Source organism: Rhineura floridana, chromosome 16 (assembly GCF_030035675.1).
Source record: "Rhineura floridana isolate rRhiFlo1 chromosome 16, rRhiFlo1.hap2, whole genome shotgun sequence".
Taxonomy (NCBI): Eukaryota; Metazoa; Chordata; class Lepidosauria; order Squamata; family Rhineuridae; genus Rhineura; species Rhineura floridana.
This window is the reverse complement of record NC_084495.1, coordinates 20,281,590-20,293,828: the sequence shown is the minus strand read 5'-3', so window position 1 is coordinate 20,293,828 and position 12,239 is coordinate 20,281,590. Positions and strand designations below refer to the sequence as shown.

At 43.3% G+C, this 12,239-nt stretch overlaps 1 protein-coding gene across 1 annotated transcript in view; it reads right to left on the bottom strand.

Moving 5' to 3' along the window:
- Positions 1-4,360: 4,360 nt before the first annotated feature.
- The window catches only part of XPNPEP2 (X-prolyl aminopeptidase 2), a 47,091-nt gene continuing 39,212 nt past the window's right edge, over positions 4,361-12,239 (bottom strand). Inside the window, exons 17-21 of the mRNA XM_061598335.1 lie at positions 11,819-11,923; positions 8,798-8,857; positions 7,791-7,867; positions 5,442-5,540; positions 4,361-4,866 (exon numbers count right to left, since the gene is read on the bottom strand). Coding sequence (XP_061454319.1) covers positions 4,672-4,866; positions 5,442-5,540; positions 7,791-7,867; positions 8,798-8,857; positions 11,819-11,923 — 536 coding nt within the window. The 3' untranslated portion in view covers positions 4,361-4,671. The remainder of the gene's footprint in view (positions 4,867-5,441; positions 5,541-7,790; positions 7,868-8,797; positions 8,858-11,818; positions 11,924-12,239) is intronic.

The following is a 12,239-nucleotide window of genomic DNA, read 5'->3' as shown; positions in this document are numbered from 1 at the left end:
CTGAGAGCAAGAGGTAGATGCCTGTCTGTGAACGAGAGACTCACAAGGCACTACTTCCCCTGGAAAAAAAACCAAGGATAGGACCCCTGCCTTAGTGGTGGTACATGTGTATATGTGTGTACACATATCTGAGTGTGTGTATATATATAGGCAATTGTGGGGAACCTGTGACCCCCCCCCCATATGTTGTTGCACTACAACTCCCATCATCCCTGGCCGATAGCCATGCTTACCCAGGGCTGAGGGGAGTTTTAGTTCAGTAACATCTGGCCTGCTGTAAGGGATTCAATGGGGCAGTGTATGTGGTTCTTCCTCCCTCTTGAAGGATAGGCTAAGAGCGAGTGACTAGCTGAAAGTGGTCACCTAGTGAACATCATGGCTGAGTAGGGATTTGAACTGCAGGATAGTGAGAGAACATAGAATGCTAACTTTGCAGGCATTAAAAGCAACAGAGCATTTATTGGGTAAATAGTGATGCCAATTTCAGAAAGTTTGCATATAATTTCAGAGCATGGTTTTGCACTGACGGAACACTGCATCTTGACACAAATTCCATTCTGAGCAGGGCCCCTCAAGACATACTTTTTATTCCACATTTGTGATGATTTGTGCTATGATGGTCACACACAATCCTGTTTTCAATGTAGTTTGCGCCTGCAGAAGTTTTGGGGTGGTCAAACTGCTTCGTTTCCGAACAGTGCATATCCTGTAACTTTCTGAACTCCCATAACTTTTTATAACACAAATGTTCTGGTGTCTGTCTGTCCCACTTTTCTTGCGCTATAGACCCTCCAGACAGCAATTATTATCACATCCACACCATACATTTAAAGCACTCTTCTACCACCTTAACAGTCATGGCTTCCCCCAAAGAATCCTGGGAACTGTAGTTTGTTGAAGGTGCTGAAAGTTGCTAGGAGCTCCCTCTTCCCCTCACAGAGCTACAATTCACAGAGTGGATTAACCATCAGTCCCTCTTCCCAAAGAACTCTGTGAGAGGAATAAGGATCTCTTAGCACCCTTCACAAACTACAGTTCCCATATTTCTTTGGGGGAAACCATGACAAAGTGGCATAATAGTGCTTTAAATCTATGTGGTAATATTGGGGATGCAACGCAGAATATGCTGAAGCAGAAGAAATCTACCACTAATGCACTATGTTGCATGTTGCCAAAAGTACCTGCAATAAAACACCAGTTTGGAGGAGCCCTTTGGTAGCAACCCTGGGCAAACATTACCCAGCACAATAATATACACAGCCCTGTACTAGTGTTCATTTTGTGTGTGTTATGTGCTCTTATCTCTCAGCTGCTCTTGCAGCCACCTTATTTTGGCCCACAATGAATCTCCCCCACAGAAGATTAACATGGCCTTGGTGATTTGAAGCAATGAGCTGAAAGCAATAAAGAAGAAATCCAACAAAGTGGATGAATAATACTCTGGTGCTGAAAGCAGAAGATAAATGTCTAAATAAAACCAGAGGTGAGGGAGAAACTGACTACACTTCCAGCACTACCGAGGAGGATCCAGGCACGCACGGTTTATAAAGGGCCACAAACTCAGCATGCATAATAGGTTTGTGCAGCATGTTTAATCCAGCCTCACGCAAAGTCAAGAATGAAGGACACTGCTCATGCTTACAGATCATGGGATCATTTGGACTTCATAAAAAAGAGCATAGGATTTTTTCTATGATGCATCCAAGCATGGCCCAGCTGCATGACCTAGTATACTGTTCTTCAACCTTGGGTCCCCAAATGTTGTTGGATTACAACTCCCATCAACCCCAGACAGCATGGTCAATGGTCAGGGATGATGGGAGTTGCAGTCAATCAACATCTGGGGACACAAGGTGGAAGAACAGTGATCTAGTAGATTCTGCCCCCATGAAATACATATGAAGTTGACACTTTGGCTGCTTCCATGTTGGGCATTTACTGTGGAATTTTATGCTTTGTTCACTCACTTTTAATGGGGCACCTGCATGGAATCATGTTCAAAACATGCCCCTCTCGTGTTTTCCCTGTTTACCATCACCACCCAGTGCTCACAAAATCTGACTTTTAAAATGTAGTGGAACAGTTGTGCATTCCCCCCAGGTGTAGATGGTCTACTGTATATAGATTGCTCTAGCCATTTCCTTCTGTATGATCCATCTCTCTTCTCTTGGAACCAACTCTAACCCTTCACTTCCTAAACAGCATTGTTTTTATATTTGTTTCTTTTCTCTCTCCCCGCTTCTCCAATTGCAGCAGGGTTGGGATCCTGATCAGAAGTGCAGTGAGGGGGAAGTGGGTATTTAACCCCTTCCCCCCCACACACCATCACGGTCCCAATGAAAATTGTCCTTCCCAAAACATTTGGGGCTACGGAAAGTGGGACTGTCTACCTGGCTATGGAATGTTATTTAGATTCCAGCAGTCTGGAAGCAGAGTTGCCATTTGACTTGTGGCTTAAAGCAGAACACAGTGACTGGATGTTGCTCAGTACCTACATCTGGCAGCACCCTATGTGACAAACCGTTAGCCCACATAGCCTCATACTGTCTACTCTGATAACAGCTCTTCATAGTCTTTCTGAGCCCTGATACTTCAGTCTGTGGAGATGCTGGGGATTGAATCAGGGACCTTCTATCATGGAACTATCATACCAGGAGTTGTTTTATACTGAGCCAAAAAAGAGGGTACTGTAACCAAGTTTGAAAACATGATACATTTGTAGAAGCAACAGAAGTGTCATTCCATTAGGGTTTGGTATATAATCTGCAAGGCATACTATAAATATATAAAATAATATGTAACCAGATAATGACAATCAAGCATCCCAAATGCACTTGTTTAGATTTCAGAGAGAGAGAGAGAGAGAGAGAGAGAGATGTGTTTATATTATGCTTCTTTTTCACATGGGAGGAATAGGAGCATGACATTTACACAAACAGTTATCCAATTTGAACTGTTTGATAACTGAACACAACACATTTTGGAATATCGATGATGCTCATGATCTGGTGACATATAATTACTTTCATATGCATATTTTTATTCAGTATGTCTTCCAGATACATATTAAAGCGTCTACACACTTTTTGTGTTGTGTTTTGTTTTTTGGTTGTCCATCTAAGGTTCCCCCAGATGACTTGTGTATTGAGCATTCATTCTGATTTGCTTGCAGAAAGCTTATGCGGAGATTAGATTATATAAATTCGTTATTGAGCATTCGTTCTGATTTGTTTGCAGGCAAGAGTGTCCACTGAAATATTTCTAGGGTGAGTGTGGGGCAAGGTCTATCAATGGTTACTATTGCACTTTCATCGCACAAACCTAAAGTTCTGGTATATACTTGAATGCCTCCAGCAAAGGTGTAACATTTTGGAAGTACCCCGTACTACACGAATTAGCAGTAGTTCTCTGTGTTGTCCTGCAGAGGTTTGGCTGAGCCCTGTAACTTGAGGTGTTTTAAGTGGAAATGCCAGAGACTGAACTTGGGACTTTTTGCATTCAAAGCATGTGCTCTACCATTGGATATTACTAAGCAGGTCCTTTTTTAGAGTGGCCAAGTTGCCCCAGGTCTCACATATGGAGGGGGCCACATCAACATTGGAAAAAAGGTCTATGTTGCAGTGTTTCAAATGATCAAATCCTTTCCATTTCAAGGCAGAAATCTTGCTGAATAGAAATGGAAGTCCAGCACCAATAGAAATTTCAGTGCTTTGGGTTGGTCCAGCCTTTCAGTTACTAGGCCATTTTTTCAGTGCAGCGATCTGATCTTGTTCTCTTGCTGTTTGTCCTGCAAATTTCATCAATGCATAGTCTGTTAATTCCTTTCCTCTTTGACCCCAGCAGCTTGGCCTGGTTAGAGGGCAGGGTGGTGGAGCTATCACCAGAACAAATGGTAGCAAGAAATATTTTTGCAGCCTTCTCCAATCTGGTGCTCTCCAGATGCCATTGGACTACAACTCCCAGCAGTCCTAGCCAGCATGGCCAATGGTCAGGGATGGTGGGAGTTGTAATCTAAAACTTCTGGAGGACACTAGGTAGGGGTAGCCACAGGCTTTATCTTTGGATTTGATGTTTAATATTCATTGATGAAACATAATAAAGAGGCTCCCATATGCAGATGAAATGCCAACTCAAGTGAATCCAGTACATCCCACCCCCCTTTTTCCAGGTTTTTAAATATAATATACTGCTGTAGTAAATGCCGATGTCAAATGCAGATTCCCTGCCCCCCTCCATGTGTGAAAATATTACATGCACATATGGTTTCTCTTTTCCTAACAAGGAAAAACGCCACTGACACAGGATGCAGCAGGAATGAAGGAGCGCCTCAAATGAACATTCAGACATGGGCATCTCAGGGTTTGTTTGTTTTTAAAGGGCCTAATTTATTTATTTATTGCATTTACATCCCATCTTTTCTGCAAGGAACTCAAGGTGGCATACATGGTTCTCCCTCTCCTCATTTAATCCTTACAACAACCCTGCAAGGGTAGTTAGACTGAGAGGCAGTGACTGGCCCAAGGTCACTTAGTGAGCTTCATGGTCAAGCAGAGATTCGAACCCCAGTCCAACACTCTAACCACTACACCACCCTGGCTCTCAGTGGGGGCCTGCAGATTAAGGACTGAGGAGGATCAGCAGTGAGAGGCAGGAAAATACCCAGACCCAGTCCTAGGCCCCAGGCAGGACCGTAGAAGCCAGGCTGCTGATAGCCAAGGTACTCAGGGATGCTGTCAGCAGGAAGGTACAGGAAAGAGGCTGCGTGTTCTTCTGCAGCCACAGGTACTCCTCATCCAGGTTGTGTCGCTGTAGCTCAGGGCCAATGCGCTGACGGATAGCCTCATAGTACCTGTTGATGTACTGGATCTGCAAAGAGAGAGAGAGGAAGAGGTAGCAGCTCTGTGAGGTGGTAGGTTCTCCCTCGCTGCCCTACCCTGCTGTCGTTGCCCACCCAGTTTGCACTGACGATTTTATTCGGTCTGCAATTTTAAGCAAACTGACTTAATTTGTGCACTTCCCAGCTCATTCTTTATTGAAAGTGCTTTATTGGAGTTTAATACTATATGATCGTATGGTTGTAATAACCTGACCTGGGACCTTGCGGTGGAGGGTGGGTAAGAAATCTCTGAATGAATTAATTATACAGAAATATATAGAAAGGAACACAGTTCTCCTTTAGCTTTCACACTTCTCCAAATTTTGCAGTTCTTGGCTCATAAAAAAGCATATTGTTGCTTGAAGTGCATACAAAAGTGAATATTTTAGGATAACGGGTCTACAGAATGAATGCTTCAGGGCAAATGTGTACAAAAGTTCATATTTTAGGATAAGGCACCTACAATAATAATGTTAATTTTTGTTTTTGTTGTTTAAATTGTGGAGAATGAACTACTGAATGAACCAGAAATGGCTGGCTCTGACTGTCCCTGGCTTGCACACACCTGCTCCTGAGACAGGAGGTTCACATCGATGAGGTTCCGGTCGTACGGCACCAGCGACACTGTCTCAAAAGTCAGGTAGGGTTCTTCAGTCACACCGTACTGTGGCAGACAAAGAGAGAGAGGAAGGCTCACATTTGTTATTATTATTATTTATTAAATTTATAGCCCACCTTTCCTCCCAAAGGAGCCCAGGGCAGCAAACACACAAACGATAACCCAAATGAAATACCTAAAAACACCTAGAAATAATTCCAATATTGATGCAGACTGGGAAATATCTCTGCTTAAAAGGCTTTTTGGAAGGCTTTTTGGAGGAAGCGGTATACCAATTTTGTGAGGCCTGGTTTGACATGCACATTCTTTTTTCACTTCGTGGCTGCAGCATCAAGAGATGACTTGAACGTGTGAACAAGCCAAAAACTCCACTGTTAAATCCGTTGTACCTTCTCAGAGGCAAGGCTGTTTCAGAGCCAAACGAGACATGACATTCAGTGCATCGTTACAAACCACCTCTGTGTTTCTTACATAAGAACACAGGAACATGCCTTATACTGAGTCAGACCATTGGTCCATCTAGCTCAGTTCTGTCTACACTGACTGACAGTGGCTCTCCAGGGTTTCAGGAGTCTTTCCCAGCTCTACCTGGAGATGCCAGGGATTGAGCTTGGGACCTTCTGCATGCAAAGCAGATGCTCTACCACTGTCCTCTGGCCCTTCCCACAATTAGTTAGCTTTTTAAAAAGCAAGCATGGGGGAATTTTCATCTGGATCATAGCACATATGGAGGGTAAGTTTGACCTCACTTCCTTGCATACTTCCTTGCATTCTTTGGTCCTGATGAAAAGCACAGACCTCTGTACTTCTTTTTCTTCTTTTTAAATACAGAACACAGACATGGTTTGTCATGACATCTTTAGGGTTGAATCTAATTTGGTCCTCAATGAAGTTCATTCACACGTTAAACAGACAGCCATCCAGTTTATAGGCTGAAAAAATCAAATGATGGCCATGCATGAGTGGATTGTTTCTGGGGAAATCCCCCTTCTCCTGCATCATCCTACAGGTGACACATGCTACCTACCTTTGCCAGGGATATTGTGTTGTAACTAGGGATGGAGAAGAATATCAGCTAAATCGGACTTAGTACTGGATTCCAACTGAATTCGACATCCTGCTATCTTTTTGGACTGGCACTGATTTCTTGCAGCAGGCTGCAGCTGTAATCGGCACAAGGGTTTTTTCCCCAATTTTTTCCTCCAATTTTATGTAATTATCTTCGTAATTTCCTCTAAATTGATGCATTTGTAACAGTGATAAAGGTGTGATAAATAGGAAAAAACAAACCACATGGAATACCGTGATCATTTACATAGGCTTTTACGTTAAAAATTACACAATTTTTTTCGCAACCAAAAAACAACAACAGCTGATCAAATTGGCAAGTGCCACAGCAAGCGGGAACAAAAAAAGGATGGATTAGGATTAAACAACAGACTATCAGAATACAAGCGGATTGGAACTAGGCAGAGAACCCCATCCGTAATTGTAACAGGGATGGGGGACCTGTAGCCCTCTGGAGGTTGCTGGACTACAACTCCCATCAGCCCCAGCCAGCCTTTTTTATACCACTCTTCTGGATTCTTATACCACTCTTCTGCCAAAAAAAGGATCCCTTACTTATAATAGTTCCCTGTCTCCTCTTTCTATGCAATTGGCCCTAGATGAGGGACTGCAGGCACTGCACACAAAAGTCAATGTCAAAGCTCCTTTCTTTGAATATGCAGAAAGGCCTTTAGAAAGGCAAACAGGAATGAAAGAAACTTTGGGGGGGGATACTCTAAGATCCACACAGTGTACCCACCAACATTTAAAGCACGTGGCGTCCCCCAGAGAAACCTGGGAACTAGTTTTCCCTTCACGGAGTGACAATTCCCATCACCCTTTTTAAAAAAACTACAGCTCCCAGGATTTTTTGACAGGGGGAAGAATCAGCTTTAAACTTATTTTTTATTTAATAAAATGTATATACCACTTGAGTGTAACAAATCCTCCATGTGGCTTATAAGAAATATTAAAAATGAAAACAGTTAAAAACATTTTAAAGACAATTACAATCAGCAGTACGGGAAAAGGTATTTAAACACATCAGCAGCTACGTGTCTGGATAGTGCTTTAAATGTATGGTGTCATGTTTGCAGCCTTGGTCTTTATGTTGCAGAATCTCTACCTGTTCAAGGTTATATCTTTCAGTTTGCACCCACAATGTCCCTAAGCCTGTGCAAAGCATACCGCCCATTGGTGGACAGGACACTGTGGATGGACCAATCAAAGGTGGAGAAGGAGCATCACCTTGGTCTTTGCTTTCACCACAAGTGCGACGTCCTCAAGGCGGATCCCAAACTCACCATCCTTGTAATAACCTGGCTCTGGAAAGAGGGACAAAGCGGAAGGACAGGAGAAAGACGTCAGAGAGTGCTTCTATGCCCCCCTCCCGACACCTGGCAAGCTTTTTTTGTTCCCTGCTCCAACAACTGAGGTTATTTGTCTCAATGAGACCTTCTTTATCAATGCAAATTCCTGGAGCAGGGGCATTGGGGCAGGAGGCAGATCTGACCAAGCAGGCTCTGAGCCCCAAACGCGGCAATAAATATGTTAGACCGAAATCGTGAACACATTTACTTCTGGTAAAAGTGCACATTATTACGCCGTTTGTCTTTTCAAGCATCACGAGACTCTCAGTTCTGCTTGCGGTAGCAGACTAATCCGATGAGGAAGGGCCATAACTCAGTGCTAGAGCATCTGCTTTGCATGCAGAAAGTCCCAAGTTCAATCCCCAGCATCTCCAGGTAGGGCTGGGAGAGACCTCAGTCTGGAACCCTGGAGAGTCACTGCCAGTCAGTGTACACAGTACTGAGCTAAAAGGACCAAACAATGCTCTGACTCAGTATAAGGCAGCTTTCTATGTTCCTATGGCTAGAGAGCCAGTGTAGTGTAGCGGTTAAAGTGTTGGACTAGGACCTGGGAGACCAGGGTTCAAATCCCCGATCGGCCATGAAGCTCACTGGGTGACCATGGGCCAGTCACTGCCTCTCAGCCTAACCTGCCTCACAGGGTTGTTATGAGGATAACATGGGGGAGGGGGGAGAGAGCCATGTCTGTATGCCACCTTGAGCTCCCTAGAGGAAAGGTGGGACATAACATGTAATAATAAATAAATATGACTACTCCTCTAGCGGGATGAAGGAAGCTTCTAGCAATTCCCAGACTTGGGGGTAGGGGGTGGGGAGGGCTCCAGCCTCTGGCTGAGGAGCAAAGCTTGGTGGCATCAGGGCCGGAGGAGATCGTGTGGCACTTACCGATGGAGGTGAACATGCCTTCTCTCAAGGGCAAGTTGTTGGTTTGGAAGCCCACAGGCCCTAGAGTGAGATTGATGGTAAATTATTGCTGTTACCAGAACCGGCCCAAGAAATATTTCTCCCCCAACAAACTCTGTTGCTAAATCTGAGAGCAAGACTCCCACATCCTATGTGGCAATGCAGGGGATCAAATGGTGCACTGCTGTTTCTTTTTTCTTTTCTTTTTTTAATAAAATAAAAATCAATATAATCCAAAAGAATACAAAGATTTCCTGTTCCCTACCCCCTTAATCCAAATATTACAGCCATGGTATTGTCAGAATTAATTACAATATTCTATAATGTATCCGTTGAGCACAACTTAAAATCCATCACTGAACTCAATAATATAACTTTAAGTCAACCTAAGCTAACCATACTGGTGGCATTCCTTTGTTATTGCGTTCATCACTGGTATATTCGATAAGCCAATGCCAGTCTGTAGGAAATAAATCCTTCTTTTTCTTACCCTTCGCCAATCTCATTGTATTGGTTAGTTTTTCTAAAACCAAAATTTCTTAAACCAAACATCAAGGGTAGGCCCCTTTAATATATTTCCAAAATTGGGCTATTACCAGCCTCACTGCTATAAGTAAAAAACTGATTCAAGACTAAAGCTGCAATCCAATACACACTTACCTGAGAGTAAGTTCCATTGAACCCAATAAAGCTTACTTCTGAGTAGACCTATGTTGGATTGCACTGTTAAACTGTACATCCTTATTTCCCCCAAAAAACCAAATTCATTAAGGCTAACTCAGGTGATTTATTTACACATTGACCTGTAATCTTAGATATTTCAGCAAACGCTGCCTCTAAAAATACTACTGCTTTATTACAATGCCATCACATGCCCCTCCAGCACCTGGGGGAGTGATTTGATGTGATCTGTGAGAAGCATAAAGGAGTCAAATACCACTTTTGAAAGATTGTGTCGTTTCTCTGATGGAAGCTGAGGCAGGGGAGAATGGAAACCGATTCCATACAGAAACCTCTGTGTCAGTTTTCCCCAACCTTTGGGATGCTGTTGGACTACAACTCCCATCAGCCCCAGCCAGCGTGGCCAATGGTCAGGGATGATGGGAATTATAGTCCAGGCTGCTCTATGTCAATAGTCCAATCCTGGTCCCATGTCACTCCATCCCTGTATTTGATCCTGGGTCAGCAGCGAGTCGCAATGTATACATTCTAGGTATCCATATCAAAAGAGCAAAGAAAAATTTCAAAAGGGGTGAGCAACCAAAGTGCCTGCTCTTTTATTTGTAGTCTCCTAATAAAATCCCCAGTTCGGTATCATGCTAACCATGTAATATCTGTACCCCGAAGCTGCTTCCTCCACATATCTCTGGAACAGGTTGGCCATTAAGATAAAAGTCCTGTAGCTTATAGAAGCATTGCTGTCTCATTGGCACACCTGAAGGCTTGCCACTTCACATGACCACAGAAGCAATAGGTAGGAAGCTGCCTTATACTGAGTCAGACCATTGGTTCATATAGCTCAGTATTGTCCACTATGACTGGCAGTGTCTCTGCAGGGTTTCAGGCAGAGGACAGTCCCAGCCCTATCTACAGTAGGGGTGGGGTAGAATATCTGCTAAATCGAACTTAGAACCGGATTCTGACTGAATCCGACAGTCTGCTGTCTTTTCAGACCCGCACTGATTTCTTGCAGCAGACCACAGCTGTAATCAGCATGGCTTTTAACTCACCCCCAATTTTACTTAATTATCTTCGTAATTACAATCGTTATTATCCATTAACTTCCATGGATTCACAGAAGAATTTATGTTAAAAATTACGTAATTTTTTTCACCGCCAAAACAAACAAACTGCGGATCGAATCAGCAAGTGCAAAAGCAAGCAGGAACAAAAAAAGTGGATCGGGATTGAACGACGGACTATCAGAATACAAGCAGATCAGAACTAGGCAGTGAACCCCATCCCTAATGTGCAGATGCCAGGGATTGAACCTGCATGCAGGTCTTTCTGCATGCAAAGCACATGTTCTGTCACTGAGCTATGATCCCTTCCTCTACATCTCTTAGCTGATGGAAAACCAGTTCTCCCATTACAGCTTTTTTCCAAAGCTGTGGAAATTCTGCAATTATGCAAGAAGTTGGCACAGGAGGCAGAAACTGTCATGAAAATCTCAGCTTTCATTTTTCTTTAAACACACACACACAACGTTTCTAGTCCTAAAGATTACAAAGACAAGCTTGAAAATATCCTTACAGGGTTGAGTAACATTTGATGCTAATGGGAACGACTATAGCTCAGTGGTAGAGCATCTGCTTTGCATGCAGAAGGTCCCAGGTTCAATCCCTGGCATCTCCAGGTAGGGCTGGGAAACACACCTTCCTGAAATCCTGGAGAGCTGCTGTCAGTCAGTGTAGACTCTACTAAGCTAGATGGACCAATGAGTCTGGCTCAGTATAAGGCAGCTTCCTATGTATGTTGCTCTATGTTCCTACTGCATTGCTGAAGTGTCCACTGTATCTTCCCAAGGTAGGAGGATGGAGAGGAAACTTGAACAAATTGGTCCACCTCTGATGACCTCCCTTATCCACCCCACTAGGTCCAGTTGTCACTAGCTACCACCAAAAGTATGGGCTGTATTCAACTAAGTCCTACTCAAAACAGACCCATTTAAATTAAAGTGAATCATGTCTATTAACTTCAGTCTACTCTGATAAGAACTAGCATTGAATATAATTCTACGTATCCAGAATTCCTGCTGAAAGCAGAACCATTAATGGTCAAAAGGGCAGAGCTTCAGTGCTCTGCACAGATGACTGCCCTCTGCTATAGCGAACAGGTTCTATAAGCAAATGTGCACATTTTTATAGAGATTCTAGAATTCAGCTTCCAGTGGTGTTAAAGCTGGGTTATCATAGTGCAGAATTTTAGAAATGTTTGTTTCATGGCTTGTCATTGTTGAAGAGCAGGGTCGATGCAGCCCACTCTGATCCTGATGCTACTTACACTCATGGACAGACAAGAAGTTGCCAATGCCATGGCCGGTGCCGTGGCCATAGTTGAGTCCAGCTTCCCATAAGGCTCGGCGAGCGAGGGCCTCCACTACTCTCCCTGAAACATAAAAGTCAGGTGTTGTGGAGTACCAGCATGGGAGCACGTTTAGATTTCCCATACATTCATCTGTCTTTCTTTCCATCCATACAAGTCCATTTGCCTGTTGTTGCTGCTATTATTATTATTATTATTATTATTATTATTATTATTATTATTATTATTATTCCCACCCCTCCTCCCAAAAGGAGCCCAGGGTGGCAACAAGAAGTGATAAAACAATAAAAACATCTTAAAAACAAAACACCTTAAAACATCTTAAAAACCATTCCAACACAGATGCAGACCGGGATGGGGTCTCTACTTAAAAGGCTTG